Source organism: Haematobia irritans, chromosome 3 (genome assembly GCF_050003625.1).
Source record: "Haematobia irritans isolate KBUSLIRL chromosome 3, ASM5000362v1, whole genome shotgun sequence".
NCBI classification, from domain to species: Eukaryota; Metazoa; Arthropoda; class Insecta; order Diptera; family Muscidae; genus Haematobia; species Haematobia irritans.
This window is the reverse complement of record NC_134399.1, coordinates 224,901,855-224,922,260: the sequence shown is the minus strand read 5'-3', so window position 1 is coordinate 224,922,260 and position 20,406 is coordinate 224,901,855. Positions and strand designations below refer to the sequence as shown.

General features: G+C 33.1%; 2 protein-coding genes across 2 annotated transcripts; one reads left to right on the top strand and one right to left on the bottom strand.

Annotated features, from left to right (window-relative positions):
• The first annotated feature begins 725 nt into the window (after positions 1 to 725).
• Positions 726 to 4,353, top strand: LOC142232442 ((3R)-3-hydroxyacyl-CoA dehydrogenase). The gene is made up of 3 exons (XM_075303264.1): positions 726 to 870; positions 950 to 1,072; positions 3,668 to 4,353. Exons 1-3 carry the CDS (start codon positions 831 to 833, stop codon positions 4,249 to 4,251), a joined length of 747 nt encoding a protein of 248 aa, XP_075159379.1. The 5' UTR covers positions 726 to 830; the 3' UTR covers positions 4,252 to 4,353.
• Positions 4,354 to 8,972: 4,619 nt separating this feature from the next.
• On the bottom strand, positions 8,973 to 10,026 carry LOC142230634 (uncharacterized). The gene is made up of 2 exons (XM_075301277.1): positions 9,852 to 10,026; positions 8,973 to 9,760 (listed from the first exon to the last, which is right to left on the bottom strand). The coding sequence occupies exons 1-2, from the start codon at positions 9,934 to 9,936 to the stop codon at positions 8,979 to 8,981; spliced, it is 867 nt and encodes a 288-aa protein (XP_075157392.1). The 5' UTR covers positions 9,937 to 10,026; the 3' UTR covers positions 8,973 to 8,978.
• Positions 10,027 to 20,406: the final 10,380 nt, after the last annotated feature.

The following is a 20,406-nucleotide window of genomic DNA, read 5'->3' as shown; positions in this document are numbered from 1 at the left end:
GAAAGTGTGAATTCTTAAAGAATTACAATACAATTATTATATCTAATGGAAAAATTATTATAAATTAATAAAGAAACATGTACTAAATAAGTGATAAAAATTTTAATTGAATTTTTCGACCAAAATCAATTAAAATTTTAATTGAAGCAATTAAAAAATTAATTAAAGTGACGGAAAAAATAATTTAATTTCTATTTATTATTAATTCTGAGGTTGCTACTATCATTTTCGTAATTGAAGAAATTTCAATTAAAAAATTATTTTCTGATTCTATCCCGAAATTAATTGACCAAGTTGGTGATTTTTTTTAAATTCTTTGTTTAAAAATTCTCTCAAATAAACCTACATGTAAAAGTGTAGACCAAGATTATATACCCCATTGTTTTAAATAAAAAGATAAAATATAGTTTCTGAATTAGATTCATTTTAGGAAGGTTCAAGCATATGTATATATTTTGAAGAATAAAGCGTAATAACCCAATCATACCGAACAGTTTCGGTGATAAATTACTGCCTTTTACTGTCTGCTCATCTCTCGTAGGCACTTTGGGAACCCTTCTTGTAAATAAAAATAAAATTTTACTAGAGGTAGCACATCATTAGAGTAATGACATAAGTTTTTATTGAAAAAAATACGCGAACATACCTACTAACAGCGTTAGCCGACCAACTTCCTCCTCAATCTGTCTCTATAAATAAAAACGCTGGCAACGCTATTGTTTTTATTAAAAGAAGTAGTAGTTTTTCTCACTTGTGACTTTGATAACAACAAGTGGACTAGAGCACATAGTCATATTTATAGTTATTGTTATTTATTTATTTAAGAAAATATGGCAAAACAACTTGTTGGAAAATTAGCTATAGTCACAGGTAAGTTTGTAGACGATGTTTGTCATTGTATATTTACATAATGTGAAATAAATGTATCTTAAAATGTGTGGAAATACAGGCGCTGGCAGTGGCATAGGTCGTAGTACATGTCGTGTGTTAAGAGATTATGGTGCTCGAGTAATAGCAGGGGATCGTAATTTAAAGGCAGCGGAGGAGACAGCAAAAGAATTGGGCGATCGTGGTGAGTATGAACCCCTGTCATTTAGTAGCACGCTTATCGTTTTGTTGTGGTGAAAATAATTTTACTAGCTCAGATGATAGTACACAGATAAAAAAGTAGGTTTTTCAATGTTTGTTTAATATGAGTATCAAATAAGTTGTTATTTTTAAATAAATAACTTCATACACAGAAAAAATATCACATAAATTACATTTTTTATTGGATCAAGTAAAGAATTAAAATAAATTTGCTAATCAAATTTTTAATTAAAAATTTGTATGCGCAATTAAAACTGTGATTGATACAATCATTTTAGTTAAAAATTAATTGAAATTCATGATAGAATCAGATTTTTTCTGTGTTTTTTTTTTAATTTTTCTCATTAACCTTATTTGTTGTACACTAACGTCATCTTTCGTCTTTTTGTCTACAGCCTATTTCAAGGCGTTTTAAATTGCATCATGATCAAAATTGAGCACCAAAATTCAGTTTAATTTTTTATCCAGTTCAATTTTTATTAATATTCAGCACGAATTCAGTAAATCTTTTAATAAGAATAACTTAAATTTGTCATTTCCCAATCGACCAAAATACAGATTAAATCGAAAATAAAATTAAGCGTCGTCATTTTGACTAAGGATGACTGTCTAGGGTTATATTGTGTCTTACAATTAAAATGATTTCACACAGAGAAGACATATGGTCACTTCAAATATGCTTCAAGAGTAAAATGTTATTTTTTGGAATGGGGAATGGGAAAATATATTTGTCGGACAATTTTCCTTGCCAAACATAAAATGGTTGCAAAATCAGCTCCATAAAATCCGATTTAAATGTATATAACGTTTAAATGTTTGAGGTAACCATATTCATTCTCTGAGTGTGCAGTTTTTAAATGTAAAAAAAAAATATTTCCAATTAAAAAGTTAATGACAATTAAATTTTTAATCAAACTATAAACATTAAGCCAATTAGGTCAATGATTGAAAATGTTTAAATTTTTAATTAAAAAATTAATTGATACTTTTTAATCAAACTCAGAAAATTAAGACATTTAAAAAATTAATTAATTAATTAAGACATTAAAAAAAATTAATTGGTACAATCAATTTGTTAATCAAAATATGAGCACAAAGTCAATTGAGAAATTGATCGAATATAGTTACGTCTTTAATTAAAAAATTAATTGATACAATAATTTTTTTTAAGAACACAAAGTTACTTTAGAAAATGAGAGACAATTTTTTTTAACTATTAATTGTTCCAATTAACATTTTAATTAAAAAACCGTTGTCGATTGCAAAACTCAATTAATTGTTTAAATGATTTAACTAAAAAGTTAATTGAAAATTGGAATGAAGTTTAACTAAATAATTAATTTAATCAATTAACAACGAAATTTTTTTATAGCCGATTTAATTTTATTTTAGTTCACGAAAATTAGTTCATTTTAGTTCAATTTAGCCAAATATGAAAAGCAATTCTTATTTTAATTATTTTTTGCTTACTTTAATGAAGTGAACTGTCTTGAACTACATATAGCGCTAAAGACATTTTAACAATTTTGAATTCCAATTTTTTTATCACAATGGACAGAATGGTCTAAGTGAGCCTGACCAGAGAGAATAAAAATACAAGAGAACGAAAAGCGCTCTTCGACAAAAACAACAAATGTCAATCGTACAGATGTCGCACAATGCCTGCAGCTTTGGTATTACCGACGTTGCAGTCGAAGCGCTGTTTTGATAAATTCTTTATAAAGGAATCGGCAGTTATAATTTCAAATTGTCTGCCAAAAAATTTTATAGAATGAAAAGATATAAAATAACATTTGTTATTACAAAGTTGGTTCTAAATCCTATTTTCCTTACGTCTCGCAAAGCCGACAACGAACTGAACTGGGTGACGCCGACGCAAACTGTATGATATTTGAGATAAGCGTCGACAAAAGCTGCATGATATTAGAGACATTTTCCTCATGACTGCCACCTACTGAAGCAGTTTTGCTTCACAGTTTCGTCCTCTTGTATTTGTACTCTCTTTGCCTGACAATAAATCGAGCTGCCACTTTAACCTAATTCCAATTTGTCTTCTATGGAATTTTATTAAACAACTGAAATATTATTAATTTTAATATATTTTCTTCAATTTGACAAACATTATTAGCTTGTTTGTATTGTAGTTAAACCTAAATTTTCTTTCATGATGGGGGTCACTTTTTTCTGGGTGTAGCCAGGTTTTATGACATCTGATTAATTGGAGAAATTGATGAAATTCTTGAGCGACCTCTAACGACAAATGACTGAATTCAAATAGGGTGAATTGTAAAATTTAATTCATCCCAAATTTATGTCATATATCTATAAGAATACCAACAATGCATTGTCAACGATATTAATAGGGTTGCCTGAAACTATGCTGTGAATAATTTAAAATAACATTTTTATGTCGTAGAATTATTCGGCCAATCAATTACGGTATGAGATGAATGAAATTCACAAATTAGGAAAATAAAGTAATGTGTTATTTAAATATAGTTATAAATATATATACATATGATCTTGTATGTTTATTTTAATTAATAAATTTAAGAGTTTTCTTAATTTTCTTTACTAGATATTTTCCCTTTGGAAATCGATGTGTCTTCCATGGAAAGTGTATCAAATGCTGTAACCAAAACTTGTGCTCAATTCAAGACTGCCCCTTCCATCGTTGTGAATTCTGCAGGCATTACCCGTGATGGTTATCTCTTAAAAATGCCTGAACGTGATTACGATGATGTCTACAGTGTTAACCTAAAAGGAACTTTTATGGTTACCCAACAGTTTGCCAAAGCCATGATCGAACATCAAATTAAAGGCGCCAGCATTGTGAATATCTCAAGTATTGTGGCTAAAATGAATAATGTGGGCCAGGCTAATTATGCTGCCACAAAGGCTGGTGTAATTTCATTCACCGAAGTGGCCTCGAAGGAATTTGGAAAGTTTGGTATTCGTGTAAATGCCATATTGCCTGGTTATATCAACACACCCATGGTTGCAGTGGTTCCTGACAAGATTAAAGAACAAGTTGTAATGCGTTGCCCTTTGGGCCGCCTTGGTGATCCCAGTGAAATTGCAGAAGTGATAGCTTTTTTGGCATCGGACAAGTCCTCCTATGTTAATGGGGCTGCAATTGAGGTGACAGGTGGCCTGAAGTAATAGGAAAACGCCTGAAACTAACGCCGATCAAAGCATTTAATAATTTAAGATATTAAGGCAAAATAAAATATTAACCTCATAACTACCTCAGTAATTTGAAAATTTATTCCTTTGTTTACAATGACAAATCGGATAAATATGTAAAAGAAATAAAACAACTCCACAGTTTGAATTTTAAACCAATAAATGTGGTTTTATTTTTGTAGTGCACTGAAAAAAAAAAAAAATACATATATATATTATCGTGAGTACAAAAATTTTCTTAAAATATGAATGCTTGCTTTCGGATTTAGATATAGCTTTCGCCTGATTTACACTCATATGACCATACAGGCCAAATTTTAACTCCGATTAATTTTAAAGTTTGCACAGGGAGTAGAAGTAACATTGTTGCTATGCCTGCTAAATTTGATTGAAATCAGTTCAGATTCACATATAGCTTCCATATATATTTTTTCCGATTTGGGCAAAAAATGTCTCTGTCATGACAGTGGTTCCAAATCGCTTTTTTTTTGGAAATAATTCTGCAACTTTTGAAGAGATAAAGATATCAACATAATTTTCTTTCTTTCGGGGGTATACAATTTTGTTTTAGCTGTCAAATCCGCAATTATGAACCGATTTCGATGATTTTTTTCTTTTCTAGATAGAACTTGTAAAACCCAAATTTTGCACACTTGACTGTACTACTAATAAAACTTCTCGTTCATTTCAAGCAAATCTAAATAAAACTCTGGCTTCTGGGGTCATAATGCAGTAACATCGGAAGCCAGAGTTTTATTTAGATTAGAAATTTTGCATAAGTTTTATTAGTAGTACAGTGAGAGTGCAACATTTTGTGGAAATCGGTTCAGATTTAAATATATATCTATTGTCCGATTTAAACTGATATGACCAACGGAAACCCAATTTTCACTCCGATTTAGTTGAAATTTTGCACAGCTATGGATGGATGCCGAGTTTGGTTAAAATCGGCTCAGATTTAGATATAGCCCCCATATATATCTTACGGCCGATTTGCATTTATATGGCTCCAGAAGCCTGGATTTTCCCCTGATTTACTTCAAATTTTGCACAAGGAGTATATTTGATAGTATCGTCAAGTGTGCCAAGTTTGATTTAAATCGTTTCAGATTTAGGTATAGCCCCCATATAAACGAACATTTACAGAAATGCACTATTTCACCTGATTTGGTGAGGTTTAATGCAAATTGTTGGCGCATTTTACTATGTGTAATATATCGTTGGAAAGGTATTTTAGAGAGCTTTCTTTTTTGTTTCATAAATAACAAGTATATATGGCCGTAAGTTCGGCCAGGCCGAAGCTTATGTACCCCCCACCATGGATTGGGTAGAAACTTCTAATGAAGACTGTCATCCACAATCGAATTACTTGGGTTGCGGTAACACTTGTCGATGGCAAGGTATCTTAAAACTTCCTAACAACGTAATATATACCACATAGTACCACATAAAAAAGGCCGATTATATACGTATATAATTAAGTTTAAAGTTTCTATAGAAATAACATTTTTACAAAATAAAATTTTGACAACATTTTCTATAGAAGTAAAATTTGCAAACAAATTTAAGTAAAATTTGCAAACAAATAAAATTTGGAAAAAATTTTCTATAGAAATAAAATTTTGTCAAAATTTTCTATAGAAATAACATTTTGACAAAATTTTCTATAGAAATAAAATATTGTTGTTGTTTTTTGGATCTCAGCTTAAAACCATGCATTGACTAAACTACAAGTGTAGCTTAACCAACAGAGGAAAATAATGTTTGTCAAATTTATTTGGGCAAAGCCCTATAGACTGCAAGATGGTTGGATGGACGCACGTTTCGGAACTACCACATTCCTCATCAGCATCCTCTACTTGCAGCAAAACTATCAACCAATTATCAGAATAAATTCAGGCAGTTTATTAAATCCAACAATGAACCACACTTGAACCTTCCGAAAAAAGGTTTTACATTGATAGCCGGCTTATGCCGAAATTAATTCGAAACAAACATATCTCTTTTTCTATGCCACTGTCAAATCATCGATTTGAATACAGTTGGCTGGGTTTATTTCGAGCGTGCCTCCTCTTCTTTTTCCATTCGTTTCGTTTTGTTTTTGACAAAATTTGCTATAGAAATAAAATTTTGACAAAATTTTCTATAGAAATAACATTTTCACAATGTTTTCTATAAAAATAAAATTTTGGTAGATTATTTTTGGCTCGAATGGCAACCATGATTATGAACCGATATGGACCAATTTTTGTGTGATTGGGGATCGGCTATATATAACTATAGACCGATAAGGACCAATTTTGGCATGGTTATTAGCGGCCTTATACTAACACCACGTTGCAAATTTCAACCGGATCGGATGAATTTTGCTCCTCCAAGAGGCTCCGGAGATCAACTCTGGGGATCGGTTTATATGGGGGCTATATATAATTATGAACCGATATGAACCATTTCTGGCGTGTTTGTTAGATACCACATTCTACCACCATGTTCCAAATTTCAACCGGGTCGGATGAATTTTGCTCCTCCAAGAGGCTCCGGAGGACAAATCTGGGGATCGATTTATATGGGGGCTATATATAATTATGAACCGATATGGACCAATTCTTGCATGGTTGTTAGATACCATATACTAACACCACATACCAAATTTCAACCTAATCGGATGAATTTTGCTCCTCTAAGAGGCTCTGGAGGTCAAATCTGGGGATTGGTTTATATGGGGGCTATATATAATTATGGGCCGATGTGGACCAATTTCTGCACGGTTGTTAGAAATCATATACTAACACAATGTACCAAATTTCAGCCGGATCGGATGAAATTTGCTTCTCTTAGAGCAATCGCAAGCCAAATTTGGGGGTCCGTTTATATGGGGGCTATACGTAAGAGTGGACCGATATGGCCCATTTGCAATACCATCCGACCTACATCAATAATAACTACTTGTGCCAAGTTTCAAGTCGATAGCTTGTTTCGTTCGGTAGTTAGCGTGATTTCAACAGACGGACGGACGGACGGACATGCTCAGATCGACTCAGAATTTCACCACGACCCAGAATATATATACTTTAAGGCCTCTGCTATCTCGATCAACTTCATTTTACGGTCCTTCAAAATCATTTTGTGAATTTTTTTGATGTTTTCGTCGGTAACCACCTCTTTCGGGCGTCCACTGCGTTCACCGTCCTACGTGCTCATTTCAGCACGCGTGAATTTTGCATACCAATCAATTATTGTTGATTTCCCTGGGGCAGAGTCGGGAAATCATTATCAAGCCAAGTTTTTGCGTCCACCGTATTTTTTCCCTTCAAAAAAACAGTATTTTATCATAACACGAAATTCCCTTTTTTCCATTTTTTCACAATAACAGAAGTTGCTTTACAAAAGACGCTCTATCGCACAATTTAATTGACTTACAGACGTCAAATTTTGACACGAATCATTTGAAGGTTGGTACTATATACAAATAATATGCATTTAATACTAGTGACGCCATCTATGTGTCAGGCCGGGGACTTATCAGCCAACCTGTTACAACAATTTTTATGACAGAAAGAATGTAGGTGCCTTTTTCGTAAAAAAAACTTGCCAAAATTCTGCATATTTTTAAAATTCTAAATTGTGGAGTTTACAACTTTTAATCTAAGGCACATAGGTACACAATTTTTTCTTCCTATATTCATAGAATTTTGTAGGGATTGCAGTTCATATATTCGCACTCGCTCTTTACAAGCTTTATCCAGCAATGAAAAAATCATCGAAATCGGTTTATAATTGCGGATTTGACAGCTAAAATAAAATTTAATACCACCGAGGTGACCCACTAGGGATTCACAAACTTGCAAATTTAGAAAAAAACTACCTCCGATTATGTTGATATCTTTATCCGTTCAAAAGTTGCAGAATTATTTCCAAAAAAGCGATTTGGAACCACAGTGTGTGGGATTTGGTCGTAAGGACAATTAGGGAGGAAGTAACCTAACTTACTGTTTACTGAATCGAAATCGTATATAGTGTGCTTGCAACCAAATGCAGTCACTCTGTCTAGCATAAGTAACTGATCTTTCCTAGAAGTATTTCTATTTTATAGTACTCCTCTAAATGTCCCGAATACCATAAATTTCCCGAATACCTACAAGTTCTATCCAGCAAAGAAAAAATCATCGAAATCGGTTCATAATTGCGGATTTGTCAGCTTAAATAAAAGTTAATACCACCGAGGTGACCGACTAGGGAATTTAGAAAAAACCACCTCCGATTATGTTGATATCTTTATCCGTTCAAAAGTTGCAGAATTATTTCCAAAAAAGCGATTTGGAACCACAGTGTGTGGCATTTGGTCGTAAGGACAATTATGGAGGAACTAACCTAACTTACCGTTTACTGAATCGAAATCGTCTTTAGTGTGCTTGCAACCAAATGCAGTCACTCTGTCTAGCATAAGTAACTGATCTTTCCTAGATGCCTTTCTATTTTATAGTACTCCTCTAAAGGTCCCGAATAGCTCAAATTTCTAGTAGCTTAGCTCTTACTCAAATAAAAATCTGGAATTTTCTTGTGTTTTTTTTTTTTCTTCAGACATCGTTGATGGACAACAAAGCTCATTTTTATTGACCTATGTTCTTATCAAAGAGTTAAAAAATAAATTAATTTTTGTTTCGATAGAATTGATTCCACATTTTGTGCTCCTAAAATGTTGTTTAGTGCTTTCCCTTGCCACGACGACGCTTGTTCTTGTTTTTCCTGCCACGCTTCTTGATGACACGCTTCTTGACAACACGACGTTTGGCGCCAGCACGTTTGCCATTATTGAGGATCACACGTTGGCCGTTTTTGAAGTAGCCACGATATTTGGCTGGCACACGAACACTGACAATTTTTCCCCTCTGGGCTCCACTACGTCTCAAGTTGACACGAGCGGCACCGTTTTCAGCATTGGTAGTTCCTCCGATTTCTTGATCCGTAACCACATACTCTTCAGCACCCGCGGCTAAGGCAGCAGCCAAGGCTTGGTTATCAACCATAGCGGCCTCCTCCTCTTCTTCATCCATCTCTTCCTGTTCCTCTTCATTCTTATTGTCATAAGAACCGCGGCCGCCGAGTTGAACGCGTTGGGCTGGTTTCTTTTCTGTGATTCTTCCTGTTATGGGCGATGTTGTGATTGTGCCAGTGGCTGTAGGAATGGTACCAGTTTCCGTGATGGTAGTTGTAGTGGGTGTTGTACCAGTAGTAACACCTCCAGTGGTGGTAGTGGTGCCACCTCCTGCTCCTGTTACAATGATGGGAATGACGGGTTGTTGCTGATTACTGCCAAACATATTCTTGAATAAAAGGAATTTCTTCATGAAGAGACGGCCACTGGAAGCATCACCCTTCTTGTTGGCTCCATCGGTGACCTCGCTGGCTTCTTTATCATCGACTACAGCGATGCCTTCATCATTTGTATCGTCTTGGATTATTTGGGCAGCACGGAATCTGGGAGCTATGGAATATCAAAAAAAAAAAAAAAAAAAAACAAGATGGAGTTTTTATTGACTTGTGGAACTAGAAGTAAACTAACACCTTCAACTTACCCTTGGCTGGTTCAGGTTCGGGAGCAGCAATAACAACAGCCAATATGGCTGTTGCCAGGATAAGGCTGAATGTGAGAGACTTCATAATTGAAACTACTTTTCACTCAAATTAAAAAGAACTTTTCAATAATTGTTTCGTCGTCTACCACTGAAGGCTTTGATTGCAAATCGCAGTTTGATACTGGTCCCTACAGAGTCCAAGTCTTTTTATATCGTTCCTCCAATTACATTGGCAAAATGTACTGCAAAGACAAGAAAGTAAATATCATTTGGATATTTGCTTTCATTGAAGCAGGCAACTTCAAGTACCTCTAATGCTGGGTGGTAATAGGCCAAAAGAACTTCAATGAATTGAGACAAAAACGCTCTAAGCCATTTCCACAAAGAAGTATACGAAAAAAAAACCAACCAATTTCTCCCTAGTCATCGTGGACAATCAAAGTCATCGGTGCACAACACATTCTTCTCCATTTTCTCCATGCCAATAACTCTATTGAATTGGTAGCGCTTGTCTCTCATCAGCTGGGTGATCTGTCCACGCTCATATCATTTACATATATGATAATAAAAATAAAGTACAAGATCATCAGCATATGGTCGTTTTTTGCCCCCAACTCCCCTTCGTTCAACATTCATTTAAATGTGCTGGAAATCCAGAGCTTCATTAGTGCCAATATGGGATAAGTGGTAATAAGAAAGAAATGTACTGTGCGTGTGCAAATATCAATTGGATTTGGTTTTTCTATTTCTGGCCTACATTTCATCCAGACTGGACAATCAAATCGATACCTTAGTCCATTCAGTTTCATTTTTTTGCCTTGTGTATGAAGTAAAGAAATGGAATTCATTCGATTCGCTATTCTGTGCCAGCAAGGCATATGGGGCAATGTCACACATGCAATATGGGGGTGCATTTTCGCTCAGTACACTGAAAAAAAGCATACTCGTTTCCAAAGATTTTGTCTTTACTTTAAAAAATGTGGTATTGATTCCGAGCCAAAGAAGCGGAGAATACAAGTAAGGATACTTTTTAAAACGAAATTCTCTTTTAAATTTAGGTTCTGTGTACTTGCTTCTAGGAAGCAAATTTTAATTTTTCGCTTTCTCAGCTTTTTTTCAAAGTCCTTTAAAAACGAGTTAATGACAACTTTATTTTCCAAATTAAGACTCGACTTCCAGTAGAAATTATGCTATGTTTGAAGTAAAAAAACTTCTTTAAAATAAAGTTTTGAAAAACATGTCCTATATTTGAACGATTTTTTGCTTTGTAGTCAAGATACAAAAAGACAACAAATTTGAAGACAATTTCATTAAATTTAAAGAATTTTTCTGAATTATTAAAGTCAAGTTGACCTTAGCCTATAAATTTTTTCTTTCATGTTAAGATACCCATTTTTAAGTAAAATCACTTAATTATAAGGACAATACGACTTCATTGAAAAGTTTATCGACTTTTGGACAAGGAAAATAACTTTATTTTAGAGAAATGCGTATATCTATTCTCTACTAAAATCAAATTTTTTGTACATAAAAACTTAGTTTAATTCGCACCGTATTTTTTAGATACAACCACTATTTTTTTTTTTTCAAAAATACAAATACATTTTTTGTACCCTGTGCCACACTGTGGAACAGGGTATTATAAGCAAGTACATATGTTTGCAACACCCAGAAGGAGACGAGATAGACACATGGTGTCTTTGCTCAGGGTGGGCTCCTGAGTCGATATAGCCATGTCCGTCTGTCCGTGAACACACTTTTGTAAACAAAGTCTGCGACCCAATCGACTTAAAATTTGGCACAAGTATGTGTTTTGGCTCAGAATAGAACCGTATTGATTTTGGAAGAAATCGGTTCAGATTTAGATATAGCTCCCATATATATATTTCGCCCGATATGGACTTATATGGCCCCAGAAGCCAGAGTTTTACCCTAATTTGCTTAAAATTCAAGTGTGCCAAATTTTATTGAAATCGGTTCAGATTTAGATATAGCTCCCATATATACCTTTCGCCCGAAATGGACTTATATGACCCCAGAAGCCAGAGTTTTACCCCAATCTGGTTGAAATTTTGCACTAGGAGTACAATTAGTAGTGTAGTCAAGTGTGCCAAATTTTATTGAAATCGGTTCAGATTTAGATATAGCTCCCATATATATCGTTCGCCGGATTTACACTCATATGAACACAATGACCAATCTTTTAGTCCGATTTAACTGAAATTTTGCACAGGGAGTAGAATTAGCATTGTAGCTATGCGTGCCAAATTTGGTTGAAATCGGTTCAGATTTAGATATAGCTCCCATATATAGCTTTCGCTCGATTTACACTCATATGACCACAGAGGCCAATTTTTAACTCCGATTTAGTTAAAATTTTGCACTGGGAGTAAAATTAGTATTGTAGGTATGTGTGCCAAATTTGGTTGAAATCGGTTCAGATTTAGATATAGCTTACTTGTTTTTAACAAAAAATGTGGTATGCAGATGTTCTTTATTTCCCATCCCAGCAAAAAAAAATTGGAAGTTGTTTTGCACAAGCATTTCTTTTAAAGCCCATCCCAGAATCCCCCATCGAGTTTTTCCAACTTCCGATGCAGTCCTTTTGGACAAGTCCACAAAGAGCATCGCGGGATCCCCCAATGATTTTTTTTATTTTCGATGCAGTCCTTGTGGACAAGTATTAGAAAGAACGCAATCAGGCTATTTTATGTGCAAATTTTGGACAAATAAATTTTACAAAATAATAGAAAACTAATAAAAAAATTAACAAAAAAATAGAAAATAAATAAAAAAGTAAAATAATAATAATAATAATAAAAAATAAATTTGATCCCCGCTGGGATTTGAACCTGTGCTATTTGACTTTTTCGCTTCCATGGAAGTTCTTTTGAGAAGGTTTTGCAAATTACGAGAATTTTTAATTTTTTGTTGATTTTTAATGGAAAAAATATATTTATACGAAAATATATGCCGAAAATAAAAAATAGCAAGTATATACAGCACTAAGTTCGGCCGGGCCGAATCTTAAATACCCACCACCATGAACCAAATATTAGGGTTTCCTTTGAAATTTCAGGAGGGCTTGAGGACTTGAGGACACTTCCCGAAGATAAATTTAAAGATTTCACCTATGAGGACTATATCAGATTCTGGATTTATAAGAACCATTTTTGTTTGAGTTTTAGAGGAATCATTAACATCTCTTGTAAGTGTGCAAGAAAATTATAAAATAACGTCTTAATTTGAAATCTTAAATCTGCGGAAGTAAAATCTGGAAATTTTACATTGTGTTTCAAGCAATTTTTATGATCAGTGTGCCTTCTACACCGTCAAGAAGTGAAGTCGGTATATATGGAGGCATTATCAAATGGACCGATAAAAACTTAATCCGACACACGTTTTTGTGAGCCTAAAATATCAGAATATTTACAATTTCAGGTAAATCAGATAAAAACTACGGTTTCTAGAAACCCAAGGAGTTAAATCGGGAGATCGTTCTTATGGGGGCTATACTAAAATATGGACCGATACTCACCGTTTTCGGCACACCTCTTTATGACCCGAAAATACCTCTAGATTTCCAATTTCAGGCAAATAGGATAAAAACTTAGGATTGTAGAAGCCCAAGAAGTAAAATCGGGAAATCGGTCTATATGGGGGCTATACCAAAATATGGACCGATACTAACAATTTTTGGCACACCTCTTTATGGTCATAAAATACCTCTAGATTTCAAATTTCAGGCAAATTGGATAAAAACTACGATTTCTATAAGCCCAAGGCCCCAAATCGGGAGGTCGGTTTATATGGGGACTATATAAAAACCTGGACCGATATAGCCCATCTTGGAACTTGACCTGCCTGCAGACAAAAGACGAGTTTGTGCAAAATTTCAGCACGATTGCTTCATTATTGAAGACTGTAGCGTGATTACAACAGACAGACGGACATCGTTATATCGTCTTAGAATTTCTCCCTGATCAAGAATATAGATACTTTATATAGTCGGAAATCGATATTTCGATGTGTTACAAACGGAATGACAAACTTATTATACCCCCATCACCATTCTATGGTGGTGGGTATAAAAATGATACATAACATAAAAAAATATTTTTTTAGAAAAATATTTGATAACAAAATTGCCGCTGGTGAGATTTGAACCTGCGTTTCTTATTTTTTCGTTCATACTAATAAAGAACATCTCCAGAAGCAATTAGAATGTTATTCCTTGGTGTCGTATTACGATCATATCACAAACATTTGAATTGACCTTTCGACAATGGCGTTTGTGGCTGAGTGTGCTAAGGCGTTCTGTTATGGTGCCAGTAAACCCAGGTTCAATCCCTGGTCGGAGCGAAAAAGTTTTTCAAATTGTAAAAATTAGATAATAGGAAAATAATAGTGTAATAAAACATATGGATGAAAAAAAGTGAAATTGGCTGAAAAAAAATTTTTTTTTCGCTTTGTAAATTTATTCATTCAAATTAACTTCCATAGAACAACTTCTAAAGCAATGCAAAGGATCCAAAAAGGGAGTACTTCCGTCCTATGACAAGCCCGTGTAAAATTCATTGGAGATGATCCAAGTTTGCACTACTTCCGGATCACAGATTGGGGATCCAAACTACTTTTTTGGAAGCTCTTTTTTTGCTGGGATATTCCATATTAACATATTCTTTTCGGAGGAATCTGTGAGCTTGTGCATTTAAGGGTTAAATTGAAGAAAATTTAGTTGAATAAACGTTTAATAATTCAGAAAAATTCTTCAATGAAATTGTCTTTAAATTTGTCGCCTTTTTTCATCTGAACAAGCCTTTAAAAATAGAAAATGTTTTCCAAAACTTTATTTTAAAGACGATTTTTACTTGAAACATAGCATAATTTCTACTTGAAATGGAGTCTGAATTTGAAAACACGTTTCTAAAGGACTTCGATAGCACATGAGGAAAAATCAGAAAAAAAACGAATACTTAGAATCAAGTACGCAAAACTTAAATTTAAAAGATATTTTTGTCTTAAAATTATCCTTACTTCAATTCTCCGCTTCTTTGGCTCGTAATCAATACCAAAATCATTAGTGTAAAGACAAAATCTTTGGAAGCGGGCATGCTTTTTGTTCAGTTGTAGGCTATCCAGTCCATTGTGACACTACAAGTGGTGGTGATTTCAAAGAGTGGTGCCCGATTCTATGTTTCGATCAATCACTGAAAAAAATATTTACGTGATATTAAAGATTACGCAACCTAAATTTTAGGATACAAAATTTACAAAATATTAAGGAAAATTTTCTTTAAAATAATGAAATTGTAATTAAAATAAAGTTTATAATCTTTGCTTCAAAAATTTTTTTTTCATTAAATTTAGAACACAAATTTTGTAAATTTGCGTCCCTCTGTTCAAGTCGCATGTGTTTGAACTAAATCTAATTTTCCTTAAAGTAAAGAAACAAATTTTTGATTTAAAGAAATTGTCCTTAAATTAACTGAAATATTTAAACTTAACCCTTTCACTACCGAAATAAACCTAATGATAAAAACGTTTATTTTTCTTCTTTTTTTACTTGTACTAACAGCATGTAGAACAAAAATTGTCATTTTGACCAAATGGCCTTACGAAAATAAGCGCTATTTGGCCTATAATATCTTTCAAAATGTCCATTTACTAGAAACATACAGTACAAAAATTTTCTCAAATTTTCGTATTTTTCGTTTCTTGTTAAAGAAGTTTATAAAAATGTATTTTAGACCTCACCAATATTTATAGCTTATTTAGATGAAAGCCTCTACTTTAAAATAACAACTAGAAATAAATCGAAACTAAGTGGGAAAATAGAATTTTGTGTCTTTTTCGAATGTCCTTCTAAGTGGACATCAGTAGTGAAAGGGTTAAGATTTAAGATAAAAACGCTTCAAATATAGGCTAAGACTTATTTTGAGAATTTGCCATCTTTGGTTTAAAGTTTTTTTTTTTGGAATTAAGAAAACATTTTTTACTTTGAAGTATACGTTATAATTCGGATTTTAAACTGGCATTTGATTGTACGTGAGTACCTTTATTAATAAACCGGGTAAAGAGAATGAAAATTTAATAAAAAAGATCTGTATCCTAATTTTAATTTTATTGGTCCTAGATTGAAAGCCAGATATTTAGGTCACTAAAAAATTTCTTTATTTTAAAGAAGCCGCATCTTTGGCTCGGAATCAATACCAAAATCGGAGTGAAATTTGTGTTTTTGATACAGTTTAGTTAAAATTTTTTAAAATTAATCTATTTTTTCTAAAATTATTTAAAATTTTCTTGTGGGTTCACTGTTTTTTCAGTGTAGTTTTATAGTTTCTCGAGAGAGAGAAGTTCACCAATGTGGTATCACAATGGACTGAATAGTCTAAGTGAGCCTGATACATCGGGCTGCCACCTAACCTAACCTAACCATAGTTTCTCGAGGGTAGTTTTATATGAAATATTATTTTGAAAAAAGTGACAATATTATTTTGTGAAATGTGACTCAAGAAATTAATTGACATCTTAAAAGTTTTGTCAAATTAGGGCATTTTTCTTTCTTTTTTACCAATAATTCACCCATCCTGAACTTCATATGTAACATTAAATTCAAATTATTGCTTCAAACTTCAATGATTTCTTTAACAAGTGAAAAACAAAAATAATTAAGTCAATAATTCTTTTTTTTTTAATTTAGCGAAAAATGTTTACTTATTTTTTGTTTGTTTTTGAAGTCCGCGTGGCATCTGGGTTTGTAATGCAGTTTAGTTAAAATTTTCTTAAATTAACCAAAATTTTCCAAAATTAACCAAAATTGTCCTTCCTGGTGGGTTCACTGTTTTTTTTTTTTTTTTGTACAAAAATTTAGCCGCTTAGTGCGCTAATCAGTGAATCTTGTATGTTATGATGGGTAGTAAGTAAAGATATTGCTACTGGATTGATCTTGAAAAAAGTCGAGTAAGAAAATAATATTTTAATAAAAAAGTAACTAAGTAAGTAAAAGTAAAAAAGTAAATTCTTTTATAGAAACAATGAACTACCTCGTGCGAAAAGTGAACTAAATTGTATTCCACATTAGAGATTTCCATAAAGCGTCGTTAAAACCAGAAACATTTTGTGCCCTGGTTTAGTTTTTAATTGTAATTCACAAAATTACACCATTTCATAAAAAAATGAAATATAATTAAAGAAAAAATAATTGGCGCCAAATCATGACAATTTTAAACATACAGTAGTTTATTTTTACTATTTTTGGAAGTCGTACGAAAATTTTATTCTGCCTTACGTCATATTGAACCCGGAAATAACATTTTTAGCACAGACACTCTCAAAAACATCCTTATGGATATATAACGCTCAATTTCTGTAGATTTGCCGAAAACCCTAACCCACTCAGTGCCAAAGAGACTTCAGGCAGTGGAAACACTATGGGCCACCATACAAAATATTGAAAAGTTTTAATATTTAGTGTTTAAACCAAAAATATTGTAGCCATACCGGCTACAAAATAGAAAGAAAATAAAAAAGCTTTAAAGCTCATGTTTTAATTTATATCATATTTTTCATATCGTTTTAGAATTTATTTAAAACTGATTGGTGTATAACTTTCTTTGCTGACTGTACTCAAAAAAAGGAAAATTCCATCGGGCTATGAAAGATTTGGGAAAAACAAAATTAACTACAAGAAAATATTTTTTTTGCAATAAAAATAAGTTGAAATCAGCGTTGGTTTAACTACGGACTTCTTTTCAGTGGATGAATAAATTTTTATTTGGAGTCATTTTATTTCTAACATATTTCTCCATAACAAGTATGGAGACCAATCGACTCATAAGACATAAATATTAGACACTTTGTTTTAACATTACTGCATTGGATATCAAAGGAAAAACGAATACTAAATGGACCCTGGTTGGTCCTAGTTTTCGTATGAGAAAATTGATATTTTTTTGTGTACAGTTATGATCAGTGTTGCCAGTATTGGGGATTTTTCCCCAAATTGGGTATATTTTTCGTGAATGGGGACGACATTTTTGAGTTGGGGATTTGGTGGGGAATTTCCATAAAATTGGGGATTTTTGTGGGGATTTTTTCGAGAAATCGGTTTAATCTTTTATAACAAAATGTTTTTCCTAAGGAATTTTTGTCAAAATTCTATTTTGCAAAAATTTTATTTCTATAAAAAGTTCTGTCGAAATTCTATTCCTATAGAAAATTTTGTCAACATTTTATTTCTACCGAAAATTTTGTCACAGTTTTAGTTCTATAGAAAATTGTATAAAAATTTTATTTCTATAGAAAATTTTGTAATTTTTGTTTGTGTAAAAAGTTTTATCAAAATTTTATTTCTATAGACAATTTTGTCAAAATTTTATTTCCATGGACAATATTGTCAAAATTTTATTTCTATAGACAATTTTGTCAAAATTTTATTTCTATAGAACATTTAGTCTATATATTATTTCTAAGAACATTTTGACAAAATTTTAGTTCTATAGAAAATTTTGTCAAAAATTTATTTCTATAGAAAATGTTATCAAAATTTTATTTCTATAGAAAATGTTGTCAAAATTCTATTTCTACAGACAATTTTGCAAAGAAATTATTTCTATAGAAAATTTTGTCGAAATTTTATTTCTATAGAAAATTTTGTCATAATTTTATTTCTATATAGAAAATTTTCTCAAATTTATTTCTATGTTCATTCATAAATACAAGGAACTCCGAACTCGCATTTTCATGTGTCCAGCATTTGTAAGACGATCACCAGTCTCTTGATGTTGCGGCTCGAAATCTTGATCTTACTGCAGCTTGCTGGATTATTATTATTTTCTACAGCAGAGCCTTTTGCTTTATTTTAGTTTAAAAAAATTGTCAAAAATGTATTTGGAATTTTTGTGAGGAATTTAAATTTAAATTGGGGATTTTTGGGGACGAAACCATCATAATTTGGGGACAAGAGCCAGAAAAATACTGGCAACACTGGTTGTGATTAACTATCATGATCTCACGTGGAATTTTTTACGGGTTTTAACGTTTTATTCTTTGGATCATAAATGAACCATTTTAGTTCAGCGTTAACTTGTTGACGGAAATATACATATCCCTCAACCAAATATCTATTGCGAATCACATTAGCTCCATCGGCTGTGATATCTCCTCTTTTCATCACAACAAAAACTCCATCATGATCATCTTCAAACGATTCTAGCTTTGGCTGCTAGACTAATTTCAATTACAACTGTTGCTATGCGAGATCAAATGAGTGAGTGAAATGTTTCCTCTCTCTTTTGTCTATGCTTATTGCTGCAGCTTGTGCGTTACCAACCCCTTCTCTAGCCAGCGAACCAGTGGAGCTAACTATGCAGCCACAACAGAACAGCCAAATCATATCAGGGAAAGCAGAACAACAGCAAGAAGATCAATATCATTTGTTTGCATTGTTACACAGATTAATGATTACACAGGGGAACAAAAATCGATTTTTTTTGTGTTGATTTGAAATTTATAGAAAATTTTTAGTAATTTGAGGTCGCTGAATCCAAATCTGCACTTGGTATATTAACTTTGTCATTCCGTTTGTAACACATCGAAATATTGCTCTAAGACCCCATATATTTTGGGTCGTGGTGAAATTCTGAGTCGATTTAAGCATGTCCGTCGGTGAAGTCACGCTAACTTCCGAATGAAACAAGCTATCGACTTGAAACTTGGCACAAGTAGTCGTTATTGATGTAGGTCTGATGGTATTGAAAATGGGCCATATCGGACCACTTTTACGTATAGCCCCCATATAAACGGATGCTCAGATTTGGCTTGCGAAGCCTCTTGGAGGAGTAAAATTCATCCGATCCGGTTGAAATTTGGTACATGGAGTTAATATATGGTCTCTCACAACCATGCAAAAATTGATCCAAATCGGTTCATAATTATATATAGCCCCCATATAAACCGATCCCCAGATTTTGCTTGCGATGCCTCTAGGAGAAGCAAATTTCATCCGATCCGGCTGAAATTTGGTACATGGTGCTAGTATATGGTCTTTAACAAACATGCAAAAATTGGTCCACATCGGTCCATAACTGTATATAGCCCCCATATAAACCGATCCCCAGATTTGGCTTGTGGAGCCTCTAAGAGAAACAAATTTCATCCGATTCGGCTGAAATTTGGTACATGGTGTAAGTATATGGACTCTAACAACAAAAATAACATGCAAAAATTGGTTCACATCAGTCCATAATTATGTCTCTAACAACAAAAATAACATGCAAAAATTGGTTCACATCGGTCCATAATTATGTATAGCCCCCATATAAACCGATCCCCCGATTTGGATTGCGGAGCTTCTAAGAGAAGGTAATTTCATCCGATTCGGCTGAAATTTGGTACATGGTGTTAGTATATGGTCTCTAACAACCATGCAAAAATTGGTTCACATCGGTCCATAATTATATATAGCCCCCATATAAACCGATCTCCAGATTTAACTTCCGGAGTCCCTTGGAAGAGCAAAATTCACCCGATCCGGTTGAAATTTGGTACGTGG

Excerpts from the sequence above, each read along its gene's own strand:
- LOC142232442 (XM_075303264.1), top strand. The coding sequence starts at position 831 with ATGGCAAAACAACTTGTTGGAAAATTAGCTATAGTCACAG. Across the intron at positions 871-949 it reads AAAATTAGCTATAGTCACAG|GCGCTGGCAGTGGCATAGGT; the intron begins GTAAGTTTGTAG and ends GTGGAAATACAG. Across the intron at positions 1,073-3,667 it reads AAAAGAATTGGGCGATCGTG|ATATTTTCCCTTTGGAAATC; the intron begins GTGAGTATGAAC and ends TTTCTTTACTAG.
- LOC142230634 (XM_075301277.1), bottom strand. The coding sequence starts at position 9,936 with ATGAAGTCTCTCACATTCAGCCTTATCCTGGCAACAGCCATATTGGCT. Across the intron at positions 9,761-9,851 it reads CGAACCTGAACCAGCCAAGG|CTCCCAGATTCCGTGCTGCC; the intron begins GTAAGTTGAAGG and ends GATATTCCATAG.